Source organism: Aphelocoma coerulescens, chromosome 12 (genome assembly GCF_041296385.1).
Source record: "Aphelocoma coerulescens isolate FSJ_1873_10779 chromosome 12, UR_Acoe_1.0, whole genome shotgun sequence".
NCBI classification, from domain to species: domain Eukaryota; kingdom Metazoa; phylum Chordata; class Aves; order Passeriformes; family Corvidae; genus Aphelocoma; species Aphelocoma coerulescens.
The window spans coordinates 14103681-14130759 of NC_091026.1; the positions used below are offsets into that span (position 1 = coordinate 14103681).

Genomic DNA, 27079 nt, shown 5'->3' on the forward strand with positions numbered 1-27079 from the left:
CTGAACTTTTCCTCTGGAAGCTGCCGCAGGGTGTGAGAAAGCCTTACTTGCCTTGTTGATACTAGAAGCAAAATGTAAGTGTCATTTTCACAGAAACAAGTTTTTTAAAGTAACCTTGTTAGATTGTGAAACCCCATTCCTACAAGAGGAATTTGACTAGGTCCCTGTGGAACTGTGCCTCTACCTCCTACCGTTCAGTGGGCCAACTTCCGCTCTTGGTTAAGAGCAAGCAGCCACACTGATGGCAATTTAGAGCAGGGTGGCTGAAGGTGTTCAGCAGGTTTGCCAAGACCCATCTCAGCACACAGTGAGCTTCTGGGCAGAGGGAACTGAGCAGGTCTGAGTTGTCTGGTCCTGGCCCAGGTGTGGCTCTGTCACATGTCTGGGAGCCAGGCACAGCGTGGTCCTGACACAGCTCGAGGTTTCAGTAGAGCATTGGTGTTTCTGTGTGCCACTACTCTGCTCCATGATGTGTTGGCACCATCAGAGGTAGCATTTGTGTTTATTTCTGCACAATGTCCTGCTCTTGTTTCTGCAAACCCTCTGTTTTCTCAGGTCTATGAGTGCTAAATCAGTCTGCCAGCTACCTGCTATAGGCACACAGTACAACTTTTAAGGTGTGAAATCTAAAAATATCTTCTTGCAGAGGAATTATTTTATCCATTTTCTCTTTCCCTTCCCTTGGCTATGTCCTTAATTATTGTGCAGGAGGCCACATCACCCATAGGTGTGTGCTTATCTGTGCAAATTCTCTCTGAGATCCAAATCATTATCATTATTCACAATTATCTGCACTGCTTGATCTAGAGAAACACATGACAAAGGAGTTATCATTAATTGAGTCACCCACTGGATATTATGTCTGAGGTATAAATCTCAACTTGTATAAGCCTTGCACCTAACAGTTATGCATCTGTAATCAATGGCAGATTTCTGAAAACTCCCCTGCCGTTCAACCCAACAAAATTGTTTCTCTGGATCTTCTCTTTGCCTCCATGCTCAGTTAATTTTGGCCACATACACATCATCTTTTGTGGATACAATATTGCTGCTAGCAAGAATTTGTCTTGCTAGCAGCAATACTGTATCCACGATCTTTGCCTGGATAGCTTCTCTAAAACATTTGGTCTTGGCAAGATCTCTCTCAGCAGAGCTGCTCCTGCTTCTGTTTGTTTGGCCTTCTCTTTTGCTGGTCAGTATCTGACTGACTTATTGGATCTTTCTGGACTTGATACTTTTCAGTAGAGTTGGGAAAGTACAACAACAGCAGCATCACAGTTGCAGACCTGTGTGTTTTGCAACCACGAAACCAAAATGCATCCCTTTGCAGTTCTCCTTTCTCCTCCTAGCAAGACCTGGTCCCTGACATCAGTGCAGCTCTGTGCAACTTAGATGATATCAAACAGTGAAATAAATACAAATTCCACTTCTAGCCTTCTCCTCTCCTTTGTCTCAGAGTTTTCCTGCTCTTGGGTGGAGCGTTGTTCTGCATCTTGTTGTGACTTTACTGGTTCCTTGCCTAGCCCATGGGTACAATGGATGCTGTGGCACTGATGTCAGTAGAACTTGTGGTGAGATCAGTGTAGAGGTAGTTGAGGCTTGACCTGATGGGAAAACTCTGTGTAGTTTTGACTACAGTCCAGAGAAGCACAGATCATAAAGAACAAAAGAGCTGGCCAATGCAGCTGATTGATTTACCATATTTTCTAGAAGTATTTCACATCTTATATTTTTAGTGTAAGTAAAATTTCTCAGAGGTGATGCCAATCATTTCAGGTATGTCTAGACTACAAGACTTAAGAAACATTTCCCAGTTGTCAGATCATGGTATGTTCAGTTTTAGGTTTAAATGGCAGTACATTAATTTTTTAACTATCTGTGGAGTTTATTAATAATGTGTTTTAAAAAACTAGTGGCGGAATCTGATGGAGAAATATTTATGCTTCAAGAATGTCTCAGTGTGGGTGCACAAGTCCAGGAAATAGAGGAATAGCAATGAAAAGGTGCTTTGACCACCTCACACCCACCAGGATGTGAAGGCCAGGGCACCCATGATCCTCTTTCATTTCCCTCTGTCTCCTCATGGTTACAAGGAGTCCCACCATGAGTCCATATTATTAATTCTTAGCTCTTCAGTAACTTGAATAGTGCCTTGAACCTTCCGTGACAAATGTCAGTGGTTAGACTTGATGTGTTTTTTACACGCTCAGCTGCTGTGTTCTGGTAGCATCCACCCTCTGACAAACTGTTTTCATTAAGAGACAGTAATGAGTATCTCATTTGACAGGGTTCCCAACACAGGCTTGGTATCTTACTGTTTTCTGCTAAGGTGTGGCTGTCTCAAGTTGCATACCCAGAGCTAAAGAGCAGAGCCCAGGATACGTCTGCAGTCGTGACAGTGACAGTGCACTGAGCACAGTGAGCCTTGTGAGGTACAGGAACTGCACTAACTGCAGCCAAGGACTTCTTTCTCAAGGGCATGAAGCTCTTCACTGAGCACAGAGGTGGTGCTCTTCAGCTGTTTAAGACTTTATTTCTGCTCTCTACTCCCTGTGGATTTATGTTCCAGAACCACATTGTGAATTGTACCTATCTTCAGCTTCAATTAAATTCACGAACACAATATAGTAAACACAGCCATCCTCTGAAGCCAAGAAAATATCAAGGTATTTTAGGGAACATCCACCTTCCTTTACTCTGGCACCAACCCTGCTCCTGCAGTTGTATGCTGAGGAATTTATGGTATGATATGTAGTTGTGGTACTTCAGGTTGAGGCTTCAGGAGTTGGCTACAACACAAAAGAATATGTTTTTATGGTGGCCATGTGAAATGCAGATAGTTCCTTTTTGGAGAGCTTTCACACTGGGAGGCAGAGCCCTGGAGTTGGATCTTTATGTGCTCAAATGTAAGGCTTGTGTGTAACTGATGGCAGGAACTGGGACCTGAGGATGGAAATGTGTGAGATTAAAATTGTGTTCCTTAGCTCGCAATACCAAATAAGATCATGTTTAATGTATGGACTAATGAAAAATTCACATTATTTCATTCTCTTGGACTGAAATCGGCTTTTTGCTTAAAGAGAAGAAGTGTATTGCTATTACATTTATAATTAAAAATAACCTAATCTTTGTACAAGCAGATTTAAACTGAGCTCTTATTTTGACACATATAAAATTTTATCATTAGCATCTTTATATTCCTGACTGACAGATGGCTAATAGCATTGTAGTAGATAAAGTTTTGAAGCAAGAGAGATGAATGTAGCTAGATGAATGTAGAATTACACAGGTGATTTTTCATATTCTGCTTTTTCATGTGTCTCCCCTTTATCAGAAACCTGCCCTTCCATTCATTTGACTTGATTATAACAAATAGATAGCAATTATCTTGCTGAAAGGACTCCTGTTTATCTTTCAGCATGCCTGTCTTTCCAGGACTTTTGAACGTTTTCAAAGTGTTTTCCATGCCTTTTCACTTTGAAAGGTGGTTTTTATTAAAAATAGTCTTTCATAAACACATAATTACAAAAAAGTGAGCATTAATGAAGAATATCTCCCCCAGTAATCAACTCTTAATGATTTCTTATTCATCTTAATTCATTTTAATTTATAATTTTTCTTTATTATTGAGGTCAGTGACTTTAGGAGGATGCCACCCTTAAGAGATCTTCAGCAGGTATTTTGATGACCTAGAATGAAACCTACTGCATAGCCTTTATAGTATTTATGGAGATATGATCTCCACAGAAGGCAGACACCTTCTCAATACTAAGGTTTTTAATGAGTTTTTTTTATCATAAATTAATTGATACTAATGTTATACAAATAAAACTGTTCTTCTATTTCTGTCAATTTTTTATACAGCAAGTAAATGCAATCAGTCAGAAAGATTAATTATTCCAATTGAAATACAATGGCTGCAGTTGCATTCTTACTTTAAATGGTTATGCAAGGAAAGCCAGTATCCTGCAGAATTAAAGGCTCGGACAATATAAATGTGTATAATTCAACTGCATTAAATCTAAAAGGGTTTGAAGAAAACTGGGCACCACCCTGTTTTACGTGTGGAATTACTCTTAGAGCGTGGTATTTGTGTGACTTAGAGCAGGAGCTGGCTATGTCTGTCTGCTCAGACACTTCAAATTCAGTCTGTGCCAAAATTTGAGCACCATGTGAAGTTTCTGGCCCTTTTAAGTATGTGCACTTTGGCATGGATGCTCAGTCTGTCGGTTTATATAGTTTTGTCTAAGCTTTTCTCTAGAGGTGGACACTTGATCTTAGTGGAATTGATGGGAGTTTTTAATAACCTCTGCTGGGGCAGAATTTTGCCCAAAGGTGTGCTGTTCATCCTTGCAGTATTCTATATGATCAGCCACTCTTGTAGAGACAGAATATCACACTCCACATGGTTATTCCTGCTGCCATAGCTCTGCAGCCTTCACTCTGAGAAGTATTTTAGCTTATGCAATAGCTGTTAGACTCCATTTTATGTGAAATGCATCCTAAGTATTGATGCTAGGTATTCCAGCTGCTTGCAGAATTTTTCCATCCCTCTTTGGAAAAAGTAAAAAACCCATGAAACTTCACTAAATGTGGTTAACAATAAATAAATATCTTTTAAAAATCCAGTGACTGCATTCAGTGTTCTTTCCAGGAATGGAGAGTAAGAGCATGAAAGATGAAAGAGCATCCCAGGATTGAGTGTTGCTGGGACCAGAAAGGTGCTTGTTTGCTATGGATATGGGAAAGCATTTTTCAGATATGTTATTTTTCAGTGAGTTAAGAGGTCAAATCCAGTCCTGTTACAATCCTACTGGTAGATATTTTGGAAAGACTTTTTTGCAGAAAATGAGAACTCCAAGGATACACTGTTGAGGGTGAATTCTCGAGGACTAATGTCCCTAACCATGTCGCTGGTTTAATGATCATAAGCCAAGTTAGGTTTGTGCTGCCTTTGGAAAGAGAAGTTTCCCTGCCACTTCACTATTCTTCATCCCAATGAGTAGGATCAATCCATCTACCCCAACAACAATTAATCCTTCCCCTTCCCCACAAATCAATTTTCTTACAGTCATCAGCCAGATCAGCAGGTGGATTCAGGTCACTGCTCAGCTCCCCAAGCAGGGAGAGGGCAGTGGGAGGATCCCTTAGTTCTTTGGCTGAAGACAGCTGTGAAGAATATGCTGAGAATTGATGGAGGTGCTCCTGGGATGCAGGGATGGCACAGAGCAGTGAGTGCCTGCTGTGGGAGCAGATGGGCCAAGGCACGTGACAGCCATGGCACGTGAATCCAGGTGGCTTAGTAAATGAGAGACTGAAGTGCAGGGACTCACAAACCATCCAAATAAGTTTTCACATTAAGGCATAAGATGCAGGGAGTATATTGGATTTAGAAGGCTGGGCAAGGTAATAGCAGAAAAACAGAAAGCATTTATAGACACAATGAAAGACATGGAGAATTTTCTTACCAAGATTATTTCATGTGTCAAACATCTGGTCTTCAGAAACACCAAAACTCCAAACTAAATAAGGGTAATATGAGGAACCACTTTGGTTTTGACCTTCTGCATTAATTCCTGACCCAAACCCATCTATTCCAATATAATGCCACTAAACTATCTGGTGAGCTCTCAGACTATAAATGAATCAAAATGAATCTGAGACCCTATTATATGGAAATGTCATTTCTGATAGGATATCCAATTTTTCTTTTGAAATTGGCCCCTATTGCTTTAACATTACAAAGGCAGCTTATTAAGTGGGAGCTATGGGAAAATCCTTCCTGGTAGGATTACTAATTATCCAAACTTAAAATGTAACCCTGTTCGAACTGTATTGCTTCTGTACGCTTTGGGCTTCTTTTGAAGGTGTCTGTCTTATGAAGGAATATATTAAGTATTCTGCATTGGCAATTGCCATTTCTTTAAAAAGGAGATGTTAGTAAAGGTTTTCCTGTACAGTCATTTTTTTAAACAAACATAATTTTCTTCTTGGTGTTGTCTCTTTGTGGCAGGAAATGAGCTTCCTTGTGCTCCCATTTGAGTTTATTTGATACTCCTCTCAGGTGCTTGGCTTGGGCCAGCAAGTCAAGATGGGAACTTCACCAATATATGTTAAATATTTAGCACAGAAATTAAACATAACCCCCCACGTGTCAGCTTCAGTAGTATCTGATTATAAAAAATATTACTAAAATATTGTCCAACTGAGTATACTTCTTTCTCTGTGTAACACAAAGAGTTAGTACATTATTATGGTGCCAGATTCAGCTCATATTTCATAGTGAAGTAAAACCAGAATCACTTTATTGACACTGATAAAACAGATGGCTAAACCCAAACTAGACAGAAATGTAATTACATCTGCAGTGTTAGAGGTGAAGGTGTGTTATTAAAACATTTCCCTCTTCTCTTTGAATAATGTGTAGGTCTTGCAAAATGTAAGGATCACACTGACAATATCAAATGTCACTCCAGCTTCTTGATTGGTGCAAAAGCGAATATGGACAGAACGATGGAGAGCTGCTAATTAGCCATTATAGGATTCTATTAATCTCTTCAATCGACCAAATGAATTACAGTCATTGAAGTCTATTTGCTTTAAGATGGAAAAAAGGCCTAGTCAGCCTTTGGGCTAATGATAGCTAAAGGAAAAGCAGATTCTGTGCATCTAGCTACATCTGTTGGTTTTCCTGGAGAAGGTCACAGCCATCTCCAGATAACGTCAGCTCAGACCATTCCCAAGTGCTGAGTGTGTTAGCACACATTCTACCAGAGGCCTGGCAAGTTGCCCATGGCTAAGCATGCCTGTATCCAGCTAAAGTGATTTGTGTTCCTGAGCAGGAGTTTGGAGTTGGAGGCCATGAATAGAAAAATACCAGCCCAGGTTACTTCAGCATTCTCCTGTTTCACTGGTTAATGTGATAGGCTCTATCTCATGTCCTGCTGCTTTTCTGTGGCCATCAGCTGGGGCAAGGTGGGTGTGCAGGGAGGACGAGCCACATCCTATCACACTGTTGTTTGCCCATCCCCTCAGGGCTGTCCCTGTACCATCACAGGCCATGTTGGACCGTGTTATCCCACCAGTTTGAAAGCTGGAAACCTTAAACTGTTTTTTGAGTTTCTAATGTTCATGGTTCTGATTTTTATCTTTCTAATGTGTAACAATTGTAGCTGCTCCAATGTGGTTTTCCTGAGTTGATGGGCAACTTCATTTCCCTCTCACCCAGTGAGGTCATATGTCAAAAATACTTCCTATTTAATTATTTAATGTGTAATTGTTACCCGTTATCAAATAGGGTAGGAAACTGCACTGGGTTAAGGCTTCTGGAGGGAGTTAGAATGAAAATGCAGAAGAGGAAAAAGGGAGGAGAAGCATTAAAGGACAGTTAACAAGAGAGAAGTGAAGTAGCAATGGCTATAAAGGTGGAGACTTACTGCCACCATGCAGTGATGATGATAAAAAGAAAACTAACCATGCTTTGGCATGGATTTCTGGTGCAGACCCATCCTTGAAGTTGGTGGGAATTCAATGGACTGGAGAGCAGGTTATCTCTAATGTATTTTTTGCTTCAGATTGCAATTAAAGTTAAATTCTGCCTTCTACAAAATTGGACACACTGGTCTGCTGCAGCCAATCTTGGTTGGTCTCAGTTGAGCTAAAACTATGCAAGGAAAAAACCTAAATTATAACTATGGAACTTTTCTTGTGAGATTATATGCAATTGCTATCATAGCACAAGTTATTTTCAAGGAAATCTAGGATGTGTGGGTTATTTTTTAGAAGAGGAAATACTGTTTTACAGATTCTTGCTGTTCCTATATATCATTCCATTCAAATGTCTTGGTTGTGAAAATATTGATACAAATGTTGTTATGAAATGATGATATTCCCAATACTATATAGAATAAATGTTATCACTTAAATATTTTTAAATGCCAGCATTTCTGCAGGCTGCAACTTTTGCTAAGAAGAGCATTCAGAAGTCAAATGTTTTGAATTCTGTATTATTCAGTAAATGAGCATGTGGTTAATTAAAGTAGCATTACTGCACTGTGAGGTGACCAGATTGCAAACATATCTTTAATAATTGGCCCTTGTAAATAAAATAGAAGGAGCTGACTGAGATCTGAAAATGTCAATAGATGCAAAAAGCCACCTTAGAGCGATCCATTATAAAATAAAAGGAGAGAAGTAATGACATGGTCAATATTAACTGCCATCAGCTGGAAAGAAATCAGATTGTCAGGGATCTATAAAATTCTTGCCAAAGTAGAACCTCATTTACACATACAGATCTTCATACCCTTTGCTAAGAAAAGCATATGTGACAGCTTAGAGGTTTTAGCTGCCAAAGATCTTTCACTCTGAATACAGTAAATGTCACATCTATTTATTTATCGTTAAATTTTGCTAAGTATCTGTAGAAATATTTGGATTTTTTCTATCATAATGTAGATGTTTAAAAGGAAAAGAATCCAGATCATAATGCAGCTGTAGCACCAAACCATATGGCTGCTAAATGGGAGCAAAAATACACCACTGAATTACTAGGAGTAAACATAACCTAGATACTATCTTTAGAAGAATATTAAATGGATTATATAAATACAGGGTATTGCCATAAAATCATGCAATCAGACAATAGTAGCCATCAGGCAATAGATTATTTCACATGCTGTAAGTAATCACAGTTGTATAGCAATTTGCATTTTCTAAATGCCAGACTGAAAATATTAACCAGTGAATCTTGGCAAGCGCAGTTTTTCTACCAACTGCAGTGGTGGTTATAACAATATCCAGGCCATTTTCGAGAGCCAAAGAGAGGAATAAGGCAGCCATCCTACACCCCAGCTTTGTAAGAATCTGCCTGGAGTCCCAAGTGCTCGAAACAGTCTTGTTTGTCTTCAGTTAGAGTCTTCAACTTCTTTCTTGTGAGAAGACGTCTAAGGGTGATTTACTGGTATGTTGGGCGGCGTTTGCACTGTGAGGTGCAAGAGCAAATGGTCCAGTGGAATACATAGTCAATGTTATGAATAATGTCTGGCATGAGAGAGAACTCAAATTAGTGTGGCTGTTGTGTTTGCCTGCTCTTTTGCTCAGAAGCAGTTTCATAAGTCCATTTGGATTCTACATCATTGTGTGAAAGGGAAAAAGTTAATAACATTAATAAGAAAGGCCTGTGTGTCTGCTCAGTCTGGTAAAACTTACTGGGAGTAACTCTCAACTGTCTTTTCACATTTGGGGTCTCTTCTGTTCTTTTTATACAATGTGGAAGGAGAGGAGGTTTCTTCATCCCATCCACAGCCATCTTCAAACTGAGCAAGAGCTAATGATCCTTGAGCTTAAGTTGGACTTTGTAAATCAGCATCCCAGGGAACAGGCTCTCAGTATTTATAACTGTAGTGCTTAGAATTGGAAATACAATTAAATGTTTACCTCAAAACTGGCCTCAAAAAGATTTCTTATTACTGCATATTGAACTAGTTCTGCCCCTGGGAGCTCAGATCTAAATGATATCGAGTGAAGACTTCCTCTCCTGAAGTTTTATGTATGAAACAAAGAGCAACTCTGAATATCCTTTTTCTTTTTTTCCCTACAGATGATATGGAAGCAATTCCAGTCAAGCAATTTGTTAAACACATCAGTGAGCTGTATTCTAATAACCAGCATGGGTTCTCGGAAGACTTTGAGGTACAATTTAATGACCCACCAATAAAATGTTGCTTTCCTAAAGCTAATTGTGTATTAATAATTGGGGACTGTGTGACATCTGTGTGATGTCATGTCAGGTAAATGCAGTGCTCAAATATATCAGAAGAAACAGGATGATATCAATTTGCTACCAGCTATGAGCAATGTGGGACTGGACACATACAGGTGCCTTTTAACCACCACAGATTTGGTGTCTTTAAGGGGGAACCCTCCTAGGTTTTTATTAAATAGGAAAAGCTGTCTGCAAGCCCCCAGGAACAACATGAAGATACAAACAGTCATTTTGAACTCCAGGGTTTTCTTACAATTATTTTACTCTTCTTGGTCCAGAGTTTGCTCCTCTTAGTCATCAGAAAAGCCACATACACCCTGAGTAGCAAAATAGTGCTTGCAGTGAGTAAAAGTAGTAGAATTTGGTCTTTGATGAAAACCCAAACTGTGGGTCAGTTCCTTGAGTCCTTGTTCATGCTCTGTTCAGACAGGAGAGATTGCTATTGAAGTCACTGATTTTTTTTTTGTTCCAGTAAAACCAAGGAGAAGGGATTTAGTTGGTGGTATTTACCTAATGTGACTATTTTTAAATTTGCATCCTGTTAGCTGTGTAGAACAGATTCTGACTTATAAATGTGCTGTCATTTGGAGATAATTCCAATGGAGTGAAAGCAGTTTTCTACCTCTGGGTTACCAAACCCCTATTATGCAAGGATGGTAAACATTATGCAGCATAAGACAGCAGAGACAGGCTTTTCCTTCACTCAGTCTAATCACAGTCACTGCTGATCTTTTGGAAGTACTGAGAAATGGGAGAAGCCCCAGGAAATCACATGGAGTTGCACTACTGGCTTCCCTGTGAGCAAAAGGAAGTGTGTTTGCCTGCTGCCTGTGAATCAGAGCAGCAGCTTTGCTTATAAACAAGGCACTGAACCAGAATAGGTGGCCTTATATCTACAGCTTCTTTGCTTACTGCACTGTAAAGACAAGATTGTATGCAGGAATTGTTTTTAATGGGATCATTTAAAACATTTATTGTTGCTGTTTGGTTACTGTCTGTAAAGAGTGTCTGCTTTGTCTGATGCCCAAAAAGCATTGTGTAAGTTAGAAGCATTTTGTATTCATGAGGAAGGCAAATGTATAAGGTGTTAGAGTGATTTAGTTCAATTGACTGCTGGCTGGATGGCTGAGCAGGAATATTGAGGCATTTAACAATGTTGATGGTATTCAGGACAAACATTTATTCTCCAGAGAGTAGAATTTGATCAGGATGATCAAACGCGACTTGCTCATCTCAATTATTTATGGATTGCGACCCCAGTGCTATTCATCACAGCTGGGTTTTACACTACTTAATTATTCAAAATAATCAACAACACATCTGTAAACTTGGTCTGGCTTTGAGCAGGCTTTGCTTCAGCTGCCACAAAATCACTGCTATTAACAAATGTTGGACACCTTCCGTCTGTGTTTTAGCAAAGAAAAACACTTATTTTTTCCCTTCCTCCTGGAGTTCCCTGCTGCGAGTGCTGTGCTGTGGCAGCCCGTTGGAGAGAGCTTTGGCCAATTAGTCCCTTTCTGGGGAGCACAGGGTCCCCTCCAAAGAGACATTAAACTCCTCCAATTGCACTGTGTGCACCAAATTCTATTCCCTGCTGGCTTAAAACACAGCGTGTCTGCTTTGAAGTCGGGATAGGTACTCCAGATGTGTTTCTCCATAGGTGAGGTCTCAGCTTCCTAACTGTAAATGAAATCTCCTGCTGGAGTAAGGAGTAGGAATAGGAAAAAGGGATCTCTGTCTGGGATAAACCACCTGGCTCCCCTTCATTGCTGGTGTTCTGCCCTGCTGAGGCCTCGTGGTCCTGATTTGAAACACAGGATTTTTCATAGAGCCTGTAGGTAAAATGTTTCTCAAGTGCTCAAACTGACTCAGAGGTCAGAACCCCAGTTTGGAGAATGGCTGAGGGACAGTGGAACCTGAGGGTACATTTATACCGTAGCTCTTGGAGTGGCTGCAGTGCAACTTCTCACATCCAGTCAGATCCAACCATGATCCATGTGCTGGAGTTGCATCTGCCAGCTATGGGGAAGACTTAACTAATATTTTATGGAGAAATAATAAGATTCCAGCTAAAACAGAAAATCCACTGTTACAGGGCTACTAGCCTGTGGGTAGAAAGTACCACAGCCATATTGTGCCTTCATGCCTGTGGAACTTCTGAAAAGAGGTAATAGATTCTGCAGTCATACAAAACAATATGGCTTTTTACATCTAAAGGGGGAAGAAACGAGGATGGCGAGGAGATACTGAAATAATGTGATCAATACTGCAGAATAAATAAATCTTCCCAAAGGTAGCGAGTGCATGAGATTTTGTTAAAAGAAGAAGGATCAAAAATCTCTTCAGAAATTTCTGTGGCAGGACATTTAAGGTGGAAGCTGCAAAAGGAAAGACTAAGCTAGGCACACACATACATTGCCCGATGTGGAATGTGAACATCCTCCATTTGTTTGTTGATAGATTTTGATGTCTCTTCCTCTGTTTTTGGCAGCATGTTTAGGGCTGTGTTGAGTTGGTTTTTACAGATAGTAAATTGTGTGAATACTCCCTCCTCCTCTTAAATTGAGCTGTAATTACAGCTAAATATTTTGTGAATGTTCTTAGGAAGCATTTTGTGTGCAGAGGAAAGAAGGACTTTGAACTCGCAAGTCTTCCCTTGGAAAGTTCATCTAAAATGAATCCTTATTCCCTTTGGGTAATCATAGTACATGCAAGTAGCCAGCTTTATTGTCTGATGATAGCTGGGCTTTCTTGTATATACAGAATTTTAAAGATTTCCCTTGAGTCCCGTGAATTTTCAATTTTTGATATAAATCGGAAATACAGGACCTAATGAAATACTGAACAACAAACAGCTTTTTAAAATAAAGATCCTACATCACTAGTGCTGGTCTCTGACATAACTCTTTGTATTCAACCTTGGAGTTTGTTCAGTACTAGATTAAAAAAAGTTCAGGGAAGGTTTTTGGCTTGATCTCAGGTAGCTCCACCACTGTCTTGCTATGGTGTACAGGATGAAGTACCACACTTTTACAGGGGTACTGGGGCAGGGTTTGAGGGCAGGACTGAACAGAGATTGAAAGGCTTCCTGAGCCAGAGATTGTATCTATTCCTTGTCTAGCCAGAGATTTTTTTGGCATCATTACATTTAACAGTCTTTGATAGACCTTTCTTCCATAAATTTCTAATTGTCTCTTGAACCCTCTTAGGCTTCTGGTGTCCAAAGCATCCCATGGCAATGAATTCTACAATTTGTTCCACAAGAACAGACTTCCTTTTGCTTTTAATTCATGTTGAATAACTTCTCTTCGTGCCTCCTAGTTTTTGCATTACAAAGTGCATCCCTGTTTACTTAAAATGCCTCACATGATTCTGTCTGCAATTATATTCCCCCTTAATAATCCACTTTAAAATCTGAAGAAGTCTAAATTATTTACTTTGATTTTTTGGAGGAAGCCACTCCAGACTTACATTGACTTGTTCCCTCTGTACCTTTTTTCTTCCTTTACCATAACTTTGTCAAGATGAGAAGGCCACAGCTGTGCACAGTATATGACAGGTGGTTTTACTGCAGAGTTCAGTGACGTTTTCAGTTTTCTATTACTTTCCTCCCTCCTAACATAGTAGTTGGTTTTTAACAGCTACTGGGCACTCAGCTGACACCTCCAGAAAACTATTGACTATGACCCCAAGGTCTCATCACTGAATGTCAATAGAAAATTGGGAACCTGTCACTTGTTTTTCCCCAAGTACATCACTTTGTATTTATCAACATTGAATTTCATTTGCCATTTTGTCACTCGGCCACTCAGTGCTGCAAGATTGTTCAGCTTCCCTTCACAAATAGCTTTTGTTCTAATTATCCTGAATAACTTTGTATTGTAAACACACTTTGTCTCCTCTGCAGTCCATTTATGAATAGGTTAGGTCCCTGTAAGGTCCCACCAGTGAAAGCTGAACACTGGCAATTCCTGGGCAGGTGAGTCCCACCTCTAACCTGGTAGTGCACAAGGTGAGTTTTCCTTTTGCTCCAAAACCAGAACAGGTTTTTTTAGTAGTATTTTCTGAGAGGCCTGGTCACAATTTTGGAAATTGATATGCTGCTCTCTTCTAGGCAGCCTGTAGACTTCTTCAGGGACCTCTCCCCAATGTGTTCAAGGCATTCACTAGCTCTGCTCTATTGCAGAGTCTCACAGTTTGCCCCACAGAGAAGTCAGATGTAGTGGGCTGCAGTGCCTAAAACCCCTTCTGGATCTCATTTTAAAAACTGATGTCACATTTGTCATCCTCTATTCCCTGACAGCCTGACTATATAGGACATGTGCCCTCCAAATTCCTGTATCAGAAAGTGTGAAGTGCCACCTCCCACAGTAGAGCTTTTCACTCCCTCCCCCTGTCCGGTTACTGGAATAACGGAGTAAGTTTTTTTGAGTAATTATGTCCTTTTGCTCTAGAAAGGAACACTAAGCCAAGAAATCACCTTCCATCCCCAAAGCTAACTGTGAATTTTTACAGTTTAATGCAGCATTTGGATTTTAGAGATCAGAGAGTTTTATTTCCCTCCTCCTTAATTCTGGAGTGGGCTGGTCAGTGCTGCTGGAGGAGTGATTAGCGAGGAGGAAAGCAGTCTCTGCAGACCTCTGCTGCCTGTGGCCGTGTGAGCGTCATGATTCATTGCCAATTTGGAGTCTGAACAGGTTCGCTGAACTTGGAGGCAGGCTGTCCAGCTCCCTCATCACATAAATTGAAAATATCTTTATACTCCAGTGGCACTTTCTTCTAAATGTCCTGAAATGTAAGAAAATAACATAAATCTATATTTCCAGCGATGTGTCAGGGATTTGCTAATGTTATTCTCATGGTTGCTGCTGCTCAGGGCAGGGGTCACTGACTCTTTTTAAGCAGGGACCTCAGAATGTTATTCTCTAGCAAAGGGTTGCATTGAAGACAGGTAATGCTGCACTTTGCACACTTCTTGAGACACTAAAAATTCAGTGTAGTTACACTGACATCCCTTACAGATTAGACACAGCTCACACCAGACACATGCTTATAGCTCCATCTACACCAAGGAATTTGGCAGTAGAAAGATGCCGTTTCAAAAGCATGCTGCTGGCAGGCAATACTGCATTAGGAATGTTTCATAACCCTGGCCCAAAATTGCCTTAATTAGAGGTATTCTCAGCCTGTGTATTGCTGTACTGAAAGCAGAGGGAAGCAGCACTGTGAAGCTGGAGGAGGAAGGATTGCTGCAGAATAGGGCCTTCCTGGAGTTCTCAATTCTTACCGCACTGCTTCACCTACCATGAGAAACTGGCATTGTGAATTAAGAGATGAAGTTGAAGAGAAGCAGTAAAAGAAGTTCCAATATCTGGGGTTTCTGGTACTAACCACAGTACCACACCCATTCCCAAGGTTTCTTCCTGGAAGCACCGCTTGGATAAGCCATTGGCTGGGCAATGCAAGGTCTTGGTCAGACTCTGTCACTTCTGCCCCACCATCCTTTCCTCCTTCATGCATTTACAGGAGTTTTTAGCTATCTGTTGATTTTATTTCTGTGTTGAGTCCTTTTGTTTTCTTTATTTTCACCTCTTTCTAGGCTGTCCCCAACTCACCCCTTTCTCCAGTGCTAAATTATTACAGAAATCTACACTGTTCCTGGAGATGTCTTCAAATACTATCTGCAGTCTCTGTTGGTATGCTGTCTTCATGTTTGCTGTGATAAAACACACAGCAAGAGCACTACCACAGAATTCTTGTAATTTGGGATTAAAATAATGGATCAAAACTGATATTGGGGGTGGATGAACTACCTGCTTCCATGCTGAAAAATATCAACGTTAATATCAAAACATTGCTATGGATCTTCTCAGGTTTAGTCACTCAGATTAGGATCCTTTCTTTGTTGTGACTCTTCCTCATTGCTATTCATAGGCTTTCACAGATCAGCCCCTGCCAGGACATCAGCCTGAAATAATGGGAAACAACAGCAGCAGCGCTTTGTAAGGCCAAACCAAGAGACAAAGTTGCTGCTCAGCCACTGCAGCAAAAATTCCTGCTCAGAACCTTACACTGCCAGCAAGACACTGGCGCAGTTTGATTTTACACTTAAATGGAAATTCTTTGAAGTTTAGAAGAAACTAATCCGTAACTTGTTTCAGAAAGGCAATTAAAATGGGTTGTTAAACCTGGGTGTATCCTATTCCAATTAGCATTAGCATGGACAATGTAATTAAAAGGTAAATTAGCCATAATAGCATAGACTAGAGCACTTCTTACAGTAACTAACAGTCAATTGAAACCATGTACTTTGGTTTCTTGGATTGTCAAGGATAAGTTGAAAGGACAGAGTAAAGCCTGTATCCATTCATCCTAGGACAGTAATGTGTTCTGGGAAGTTAAACATGAGGAGCAGCAGTGTGCAAGCCAGCCACCATTAAAATCCATGGAGGAGACTAAGCAGGATTAAGGAAAGCCAAAGGAAATATTCTAGAGCTGAAAAGTTTATGAATAAATTATGAACGTGGCAATATGAACCCTATATGTCCTACTCCAAGGTGCCAGGAGCAGTTTTGTGCCTGCTGGAAGAGGACTTTGTTTAGGCTGAGCTGCAGTGAGCAGACCTGCCTGCAAACGTAGGTTGTAATAATAATGCAATCATGGTGATGTTTTAAGTGCAACTGAAGGACTTGGTAGCCAGTAAGGTTTAGAAATCCCAGAGTATTCATTGCATAAGCAACAGAAAATTATGGGAAAGTAAATATGTGATATACATAAATGTGGTAAAACACCATAATTAAGATGGGGACTTTTGGGGACTTTCTCCAGGGTGTTATTTATTAACACTGGGGTGTCCTCTTCTGCCACGGGGTAAATTATACACTGAACAGAGGCACAGATAACAGACTGCAACTAGTCTTGTCTCCTTACAGCCTTTTTTGCATTGATGAGAGGCAACCACCTCTGCTTTAATAACAGAGGAATGTTTACTTATGCCTTACTGGCTGGTGGGGGGAGCCCGTGGTTTAGTAATCTGCTGTTAGAATTTGGAGAGATGAGCCTCAGAGGGTGGGAGAGCATGGATACCCACCCTCTGCTCTCAACCCCATCTGTCTGTGCATCACAGCCAAACCCAGGCCAGCGGGGAGCTGGAGGATGTCCTCAGTCCCCTTCTTGTTGACACCTTCAATGTCCCAAAGCCTCAGCTGTGTCCTGGACTGGAGGGGAGGGCTGAAGACTTTAAAAAGACAAAAATAGCTCAAGCGTATTGGCAAGGGGGAAGCTATTCTGTAACAGTCTCCTTTTGCTGTGATTTTGCATTGTGCAGGCATAGGAAGCCACCATTACAACATCTTTCCAGAGTATTAAAAACCATTTAGAATGTTATGTGGTAAGAAAAGCCATTTTCAGATCATGAGCTCTCACAACGTCAGACCTCCTTTTCCATTGCTGTGTTTTTCACCATCTTACCTTAATCTTCCTCTTCTATTAACTTTATATTGGCCAGCTGGGAACATGTACAGTCAAGGAAACAGTCACCATCAACATAAAAAGGTTAATTAAAATGATTAACCTCACCAACAATTCCCTTATGGAAAAAAATCCTATAGAATGTAATAGAAAATGATACATTTACTATGTAGTATTTAAACTGTCAGAGAAAATTCCTTAGCAGGGAGGTAATTCCCTATTAAATTCTATAACTTCTCAGAGTATTCTCCACAGAACTTTATTGGATTAATCTGTATTAAATTCTACTGCATTTGGCATAAATTTTTCAATGCCAGTAACTTCTAAAAAGAATTTTATAGTGATACAGGGATGTAGGGTTTGATGTGAGGCTTTTCAGAAATGGGCAGGGTATTTTATAGAAGTGACCTGTAACGGTACAGCAGTGATGTTGTATGATTTCTAAACGCAAAAATAGGTAAAACAAAATTACATTAAATCAACCTAACATGTAAATATTGCTGCTTTTCCAAATATGACTTAGGCTGAACTGATCCTGCCCATTGTGTAATCTGAAATCCCTTGCTTGCTGGAGCTGACAGGCAGAATTAGGGGAAGAGCACAGTTTAATATGGGGGTTTTTATATGGTAGAAGTGGAACTATGAGAATTCTGTTAGGGCCAGCTGAGAGTTTTGCTTGATTTGTCTTTGTCTTTGCTCAGCTCATCTCCTTGAGCACAGTATGTTTTTCCCTATGGAGGGTTGGGAAGAGAGAGAGAAGCAATTGTTACTTGAGAGCATCACATGGATATAAAAGCTATAAAACGTACAAGGTTTTAGTATACTTTGCAGTTTCAAAATGTAAATGCTGGGGAAGATACCAAAATTGCTATGCAAGTCCTTTGTGAAATGTCTGCATAATGCTGAACTCCTACATCTGCTGTTTGTATAGCATTTCTTGTGATAATTTTTCCCTGTCACTTAGTTTGTGATATCTTTGTAACAGCTGTGAGCTCCTAATGACTTTCCCTCTTAGGTTCTATACTGTTATTTTTAAAGTCTGAAGTACAAAGTACTTCCTCACATATCCTGGGGGAAATTGGATCTGTTTGGTGCAATTTCTGGGAGTCACAAAAGATTTTAATAAATACAATTTCTTCCACAACTTTGTAAACTCCAAATTTTAATTTTTTTTTTCAAAAACATGTCTTTAAATGATGAATGTTTATGCTACTGATAAAAGGGGTTCTCTTTTTCAAGAAGATTATAGTTAAACAGATACGAAAAAGGTGTATCTTGGAGATGAATAGACTCCTGAGTGATTCAGTTTGTAAGGCAGTCTCTGAAGGGTGGGAAATGGCTGCTTCTCTTTAGGGTCAAAATAAAGACCCTCCATTGCCCCATTTCAATAGCTCTGTATTCTGTTGTTGAACAGAGTAAGGGGTAGATTAAGAATTTAAAAAATATGTATCTAACCTACAGCTCCAGTTAGACAGATATCTGCATCTCTGGATTCATGAACACCCTGGGAAGCTTGGTGTCTCTCTGCTTTGTAAATAAATATATACATGGATGCAACCTTTTTCTTTACTGTATCAGGGGCTGTTAATCAGTGTCCAAGCAGTGGTGTTTAAAGCCCTTGCTGTTCTCTTCAAAGATCTATTTTATTCTTATTTTACAAAAGGCATCTCTCTGCAGAGAACTAACAAAAGGTCAGTGACAAACTCAAATGTCAGAAACCCCATTTTGAGAGGGCACATAAGTTGTCCAGCAGTCAAAAGTCTTCTGTTGAAATGGTTTTTGTTCTTAGTTTCTTACATTGCACTGGCCACTCTTGCATCTGAGGCACCCTATCTTAGCTCCCCAAGGAGGGACAGAGTGGGGCATGGCAGGAGATGCAGTGCAGAAGGTGATGGACTGGTAGTCAGAAGGGACAGTTGGCTCTCACGGTGCTCATCTGTCCCCAAGCCTGTGGAGAGGTGTGTGACCATGCTCCGGGGACAGCTGACATGGCTCGGTGTAAGAGGCCACAGCATACAGGACAATACTGAAAGACTTTGTGTTTAACCCATCAGTTACAATACTGATACTTTGAACATGGTTTCCGTGAGCTGTTGCAAAAGGAGAGAAAGCTCAGGGCTTTTTTGGACTGACAAATTTTCCATTTGAATAATCTTTCTGCCTAGGAAGTGCAGCGCTGTACGGCTGACATGAACATCACTGCGGAGCATTCCAACCATCCTGACAACAAGCACAAGAACAGATACATCAACATCCTGGCCTGTAAGTAAGCACTGGTCTAAGCACAATGAATCAACCCAAAAAGGCACTCTCTTCTTGCAGTGTGTGTGTGACTGGGACAGGCAGGTGGCCCCAGTTTACATTATTACCTAGTATGTAATAAACATGTGAAAGTGTGGCTGGAAGATCCTTTCCCCATTAAAGGCAGTGAATGTTTTGACTTCTCCAGGGCCAGGATTTCACTCCAGCTTCTATTTTGAAATGTGTCACAGTTTCACAGTCCAAGCATAGTTTTAGAAGTATAAGTTTGGTATGAAATTTTGTGGAGGAATAACTGAGATAAATTGATGATCAGAGCTCTTCTGCCTGCTAATGCCTGAAGAGTGGCCTAAGGGAAGTGCATGGTGGAGCAAAGTTTTACTGATGATTCCTGGGATTACCCTACAGTCCCAAAGGTGCTAAATCTTACAAAGTGTATCTGCTCTATTTCAAACTGCTTTAGCTATGTGTAGGATTTGGACAAAGAGTGATCTTTGTAGCACAGAGCAGGTTTTGCCTGTATCCCTTAGAGAACTGCAAATCTGGACTCTGGTCTAGAATGCAAATTATCTGGGATGGAAGTGCAGTAACTTTTTCCCTGTTGTTCTCTTACGTGGAATGGATGGCAGATGCAGCAGTCACTGTGGTTTAGGAACAGACATGGAGAGCCCACTGGTAAAAAGTTCACAATGTTCATAAAAGTTGCAATAAATCTTGAATGCTTTTGATGGCACAGGAAGGAAATGCATGTCTCTAACAGATTTTCAGAAGTAATGAAGGTACTGGCTGAGGACCAGTTCCTGGACTTGTGAAAGACTTGCTGTGTGGCCTTTGGGCAAAGGCATTCATTGAGCTTGTCCCAGCTGTGATTTTAGACATAGACATCTGCTCCCTCTAGGTACAGAGATCTGACATTGAAGGAGAATTGAAGAAGGCACTTCAGTTCCCCAGATTATCATTGGAACCTCTTTCTCCATTGGTCCCCAGGAAGGCAAATTAAACCAGTCTTTATGCTTAAAGTTAGCTCACGTCTCATCTCTGCATGAGTTGGAAACACCACCCAGGCCAGTGCTTCTGCCTAGGAGGAGGACTGTGATTATTTTCTGCTTTAAGGCAGAGTCAAGCATTTGGGTGAAACAAAAAGAGGAGTTAAAGATCACAACCTGAAGTCTATCCTCATAGTGTGATGATAGCGGTGAAGGAGTGAGGACATTCACTCAGCTCCCAGAGCCAGCAGAGCTGTCTGAGCCCAGCACTGAGGGGAGGATAATGAGCTGAGCCAAGCAGAGGCAGTGCTACACAGCCTCGTGGGGTGCCCTGGCTCTTTGAATCTCACTACCCCAAGTGATGTAGATGATCCTAGAAATTGTGCTCCTGAGGCTCCAGTGCCCTTTAAAAAGAGGCTGTCCCAGCATGAACCATGTACCTTAAGGGATGTGAAGGCTAACAACCTGCACATGTGCAGATGAGCAAGGACAGGTACTCCCACTTCCCTCTCTGACTCCAGTCCAAGGCCAATCTCTTCTGTGTATTAGTAAAGGCAGCCCTGATGCCCAGGAAATGGGATGTTTGCCAGCAGTTCTGCACTGTGCTTCCCTAATGTTTCTCTGCTCTGTTTTTTATCCTACAGATGATCACAGCAGGGTGAAGCTAAGGCCTTTACCGGGGAAAGATTCGAAGCACAGTGACTACATTAATGCTAATTATGTCGATGTAAGTTGTTTTAATGGTTTTTATCTGCTCTACCTTTGAATCCTTCTGCAAGGAGGAAGTACTGTCACTTGTGATGTAATTGTATTTTCCAACTTCACCTGATAATTTTGCTACAAATTCCTCACTATTCTGAATGAGAAAGGCACCTTACTTGTTAGCTCTAAAATATTAATTTTTCTGCCATGATACAGCTTTCATCTCACTTGGCATTATGGTTTTCTTTGAAGGGTTACAACAAAGCAAAAGCCTACATTGCTACCCAGGGACCTTTAAAGTCTACCTTTGAAGATTTCTGGAGGATGATTTGGGAACAAAATACTGGAATCATTGTCATGATCACGAACCTTGTTGAAAAAGGAAGAGTAAGAGATTTTCTCGTTTGTTAGCAGTTGCTCCTTCACACTTCCCCAAATCACCTGGGCAGAATTTGTTTTAAATGGCTTAGGGTGATATGTACTCATGCATAATACATAACTAACGGAACAGAGGGATACATACTGAGCCATGATTTTTTCCTAAAAGTTCTAAACACAAATACAAAGCAGCAGCTCAGGCCCTTACCCAACTCACCCAACTGTGTCTGTGTTCAGAGGAAATGCGACCAGTACTGGCCAACGGAGAATAGCGAGGAGTACGGCAACATCATCGTCACGCTGAAGAGCACAAATGTCCATGCCTGCTACACCGTTCGCCGCTTCACCATCAGGAACACCAAGATTAAAAAGGTGAGCCAAGCCTTCGCTGCTCCCATCCAAGTGTCTTCCGGCTTGTATAAGACACAAGGCACACCAGAGCAAAACTCAGCATTTGCATAGGCAACCTGGAGGGGCAGGTGGGTGGGGAATAAGTAAGTAAAGCCAGGATTAGAAGGAACCTGTTGTTCTTTTTCTCAAGTGCACTGCTGCTTTGGTGTCTTTGTTTTGCTGTTATTACCTGTTCCCACGTGTGTTTTTCCTTGAACTCTGTCTCCACCTAGCAGGAGGCAGAGCTGCAGCTTTCCTCTGTCAGAGTCCAGCACTTTCTCAGCTGAGCAAGCGAGAAGGACTGATATTTTTATGCTTCTTTTTTGTCCTCTCACTCTTGTCTCTGCACACCCTTTGCACACAGGGTCAGAAAGGGAACCCCAAAGGGCGGCAGAATGAGAGGACGGTCATTCAGTACCACTACACCCAGTGGCCTGACATGGGGGTGCCCGAGTACGCTCTGCCCGTGCTCACCTTCGTCAGGAGATCCTCGGCAGCCAGAACCCCAGACATGGGACCAGTGGTGGTGCACTGCAGGTATGACGGCTGTGACAAACCACCCATGGCAAGCACAGCTAGAGCACAGTGTGTGCTCTTCCATGCCAGCTAAGACAAACACTGTAGGTTACTAAAACAGGAGGAGTGTGTCAGCCCCATGGAGTGCAGGTAGACATGAGCTCTACTTTGCCTATGTTTTAAAACAGCTCCAATGCAACAGCTTCCCAGTTGACACAGGGTTTTGCTATTGCCATTATACTGAGCTGCTGAACGTTGCACTGATGTGGTTGGAAAGCTCCTTGGTCAAAGCTTGCTTGTAGCCTGCCAGTTCAGTGCATGGACAGGGCAGGATCACGTCTGCTGGGAGCCAACAGTATGGATACATGGACACCTGGGAATGCAATTGCCACTGAACCACACTCACACTGCAGTTGCAGTCACAGCAATAGATCAGTCAATAAACTTGTTCAGGGATGTGGTCTTCATCACTGTGTGTGAGGGGGCTGCACAGCACCATATCAAAGAGGAGAGGACGATAAGGGTTACAGCTCCTTCCTCGGCAGAAATTGAGAATCTCTGAAGAGCTCCCATCTCTGAAAGAGGGCCCAGGACTGCCCTCATTCACTGTAAGGAGTTCTGCCTCCACAGGATTAGCCCCCTTTTATACCTTTCCATAGTGCTGGTACCACTCACATTTCCAGCTCCACTGTGCAGCTTAAGCTTTACCTCAAGGCTGAAGCCAGCCAGGGCCATCTCACAGCCTGGAGTGACCTTGGCAATCCAGGATAGCAGCAGCTTGGCAAAGGGTGGATCTGTATGGCTTCATCCAGCCAACACCAGTAACAGCAGCAGTGGAAACAGGAGCCAAGTGCAAACAGCCAGAGTGTGAACTCCAGGACTACGGCAGCCTCATCCTCATGCTACTGGCACAGGTGTGATGGTTTGTATTGTGTTCAGCCTCATCTTGAAGCACAGAAATACCCACAGAAGGGAGGAAATATATACCTGGTAATATTTACAGAAAACCAAAATATTTTGCTGGGAAACTTTAATGGTTGATGCTAGGAGGAAAATGAAAACCCATGTACAGGAATATTTGAATATTTGCTTAGTTCTGTTCTGCTTTTACTTCTGCATTTGCTTTCATCTGGCTGTATTTCATGGGTTTCTCTTATGCTCTCTGTAGTGCTGGTGTTGGCAGAACTGGTACCTACATTGTGATAGACAGTATGCTGCAGCAGATAAAAGACAAAAGCACAGTTAATGTCCTGGGTTTCCTGAAACATATCAGGACACAGCGCAACTACCTCGTCCAGACAGAGGTAAAAATTGCAGTGGGGTTGAATTTAAAGCCTTATTCATTTTTGCTTTGTAATCAAAAAGAGAATAGATTTTTCAAATTACATCTCTGTAAAAATTGAATGTATTACTGATATTTTTCTGCACTGGCATATCTCTCTTTTTCTAGACCAGAAACTTCATATTTTGTTTTTGACTCGTTCAGAGTTGTATGTGCTACATTGATAAATATTTATTCTGAATTTGGCAGTGTTTGCATGGGTGGCTTGCTTTGCACACCTTTCCCTTTAGTGGGCATTACTCCTCAGACAAAGCCAGCTGTTTAGGTTATTCCAGATGTCTACCTGACATGCTGATGTTTTTCTAGGAGCAGTACATTTTTATTCATGATGCCTTGTTGGAAGCCATCCTTGGGAAGGAGACTGAAGTGTCTGCAAACCAGCTGCATAGTTATGTTAACAGCATCCTCATACCTGGCATAGGAGGGAAGACACGGCTAGAAAAACAGTTCAAGGTAAGTCTTAATTGATGCCATCCAGATGGGCCTAATTTTCCTGTCCTCTTTTATATGGCCTGTCTTCACTGTCAGTTGTCATGACTAAGGAACCAAACCAGAGAACTTGATCAGCACAGCACATCTTGAGAAGTTCAGTCCTCTACAGTCTTAGCTTCACTGCTAGAAATCAATGCTCATGTTCTTCAGTCAGAGGTGAGAAGAGGGACATGGACACTGTGGTGCTGGTCTTCCTGTTCCCAAGGGAGCTTGGATGTTCCCAATTCTGTGGTTAGCTTGGCTGGAAGTCTTCCTCCAAACTGTGGCTCTCATGCATATAGATATGGGGAGAGACAAGAGATGAGGTTCTTTGCACCACCTACTATTTCATCGCTGTAGATAAAGAATTACAGATGTTTTAAGACCAGGAAACACAATATGCCTTTCTCATTGCTAATCATGATGCTTGCTGTGTTTCCTGCGACGTCATACCTGCTTTCTTCCTGGCCAAAGTAACTTTTTTTCCAGATCTCTTATTTGAAACCTAAGACTTTCTGATTGCACTTTATTTTAATACATTGTAAAATACTTGGTGAGAGTTTGTATCTAAGGAGATTATACGTGACATCTGCTTTCACAGCTAAACTCACTCAGTTAATAACTACCCAATAACCACCCAAGGAACTGAAGCTGTTTAATTACACCAGGTGCCAAGCTATTCAAAAAATAAACAGCCTCTTTGCTGAATTCACTTGTAGGAATCTCAGTCTTTCTCCATCACTCAAGACATTCCAGATGCTTAATTACTAAATTAAAGAAACAACTGCAAGCGCATGCACGCCCACACAAAATGCAGTAGCAGACAAAGGTTTGTTATTTTTAAAAGTGTCACACTTTTACAAACAATTCTGAATTATATGTATAAATTATATGTTTTCTGATGAATCGTGACAAAGTTTGAAAACCCTAAGAGCCATTTTCAGAAATTACTTTCTCTGACAACATTGCACAGTTATTTAGAAACCCCAAAACTTCTAATGGGGCTTATGCCAGTGCATAGATGAGTTGAGTGCTGTCTTGTTTAGAGTGCATTTCAAACTGGGATATGACCAGCAGTAATTATTAGATCTTTCTCTTGTTTCTGTTGCTGCCACAGAGCTGGAAGAAAATAACTTGTGCTCATGCCCCAGTACAGCAATTTACATTCAACCTTCTTAGAGTGAAATGATGCTGAGTAACGAGGTGTGAGTACAGATGTGAAAGCCACCTTTACTCTCTTTGCTCTGGCATAGTTTCCTCATGCACTAGGGGAGTATTCAAATACAAATCTTCCTTTCTTTGTGCCTCTAGGCAGCCCAGAATGAACATGGCAGACCAGAGAATGTAGCCCATGGCCTCAGATCTCAGATGCCAGTATGGTAGATTCCCCAAAGGCCTATCAGAAAAAGACATTCTGCAGGAATTTTCTGGCTTTTATATTGGAAAAAAAAACCCCAATATTAAAGTTTTGTTGTTCTATTTTGCTAGCTTTTATTCCTTAAGACCTGCTTCTGACTAAACATATCTGAAAGTTTGTGAAATATATTCTCAAAGATAACAAAAGGTAGTGTTCCGTGAAAATACATTTTGATGGAACTTCATATTCAGGATGTTTCAAAGCTGAGAGCTGCAGAGATCTTTTTATCTATTAAACATGTTGTATGGAAAGGATGATTTCCATTGGAAACTTGAGTACTTTAAACAGTTTATTCTTCTAATAACGCGCATCTTCGCAGGAGTTGGCAAAGAAACCTCCTCTCTTCATTTAGAGTCCTCTGAGGACTGACTTACTGCTTTATTCTCTTTCAGCTGGTTACACAGTGTAATGCAAAATATGTGGAATGCTTCAGTGCTCAGAAAGACTGCAACAAAGAGAAGAACAGGAACTCATCAGTCGTGCCGTGTAAGATCACATCTTCGGTTTGATTACTGCCTAGCATAACTTTCTATACCAGATTCTCCCAGTGTTATGCATGAAAAGGCATAGCCACTAGGAAGGGGAAATGTAATCTTTTGTTCAGCCCAAGCTGTCTTGCCTTTCAGTATTACCCTGATGAAACTGAACAAATGGAAATAGTTGCAGTGTCAGCCAGATATACTGTCCAAGTGAAATGTTAATTTGAAGTGCTTAAGAATTTGAATAATTAGGTAGGGGATAAATCTATGGAATACTGAGAGATTACTTTGATACCAGCTCCTAGCTCTGGTGAGATCTCCCAGAGTGATTGGCACCAGTTGTTTGTAATTCAGCTACTGCACTCCGTTTCTCTGTGTGAGCCGCCCCAGATTTGAGAGTATTTAGTGCCTGAGGACACAGTTTCACAGTCATTAAAAAGGAACCTTTGCATGGCTGTCAAGCAGTATGAACTTGCACCAGACCAAGCATGGGCACAACGTCATCCTCATCACATAACCCAAAGTACAGGACACAGAGGATAGATGATAGCCAATAGTGGCACTGATACAATCCATCATGAAGTTTGTTAATAAAAAGGGAAGTCATCAGAATACATCTTAAAAACAGATGGGAACAGGCTAGAAATACTCTGTATGATATGGCCCTTTGTGGGGCCAAATCATGCAGCTGCAGTGATTTCAGTTTGGCTTTTGGGGCCTGTCGGAGGTTTTGAGGATGATGTTGAACCCAGGCCTAAAACACAGAGAAGCGTGGATCTGCTGAAGAGCACACACTTCTGGGAGGTTCCTCATTAGGGAAGAGGTTTGTCTCTGGAGGTTCTCTCACCCTGTGAGAGATGGCAGTGCTACAGAGTGGTAGGGAAAACAAAATAAATCAGCTGG

The 27079-nt window shown here is 41.2% G+C and overlaps 1 protein-coding gene across 3 annotated transcripts in view; it reads left to right on the forward strand.

The window, feature by feature from the left end:
• PTPRG (protein tyrosine phosphatase receptor type G) overlaps positions 1 to 27079 on the forward strand; it is a 402469-nt gene that overhangs the window by 362032 nt on the left and 13358 nt on the right. For all 3 annotated transcript variants that reach the window (XM_069028207.1, XM_069028208.1, XM_069028209.1), the window contains 9 exons: positions 9602 to 9693; positions 19402 to 19498; positions 21126 to 21208; positions 21436 to 21570; positions 21799 to 21933; positions 22316 to 22488; positions 23636 to 23771; positions 24116 to 24262; positions 26090 to 26183. In XM_069028207.1, the coding sequence (XP_068884308.1) occupies positions 9602 to 9693; positions 19402 to 19498; positions 21126 to 21208; positions 21436 to 21570; positions 21799 to 21933; positions 22316 to 22488; positions 23636 to 23771; positions 24116 to 24262; positions 26090 to 26183 (1092 nt within the window). The remainder of the gene's footprint in view (positions 1 to 9601; positions 9694 to 19401; positions 19499 to 21125; positions 21209 to 21435; positions 21571 to 21798; positions 21934 to 22315; positions 22489 to 23635; positions 23772 to 24115; positions 24263 to 26089; positions 26184 to 27079) is intronic.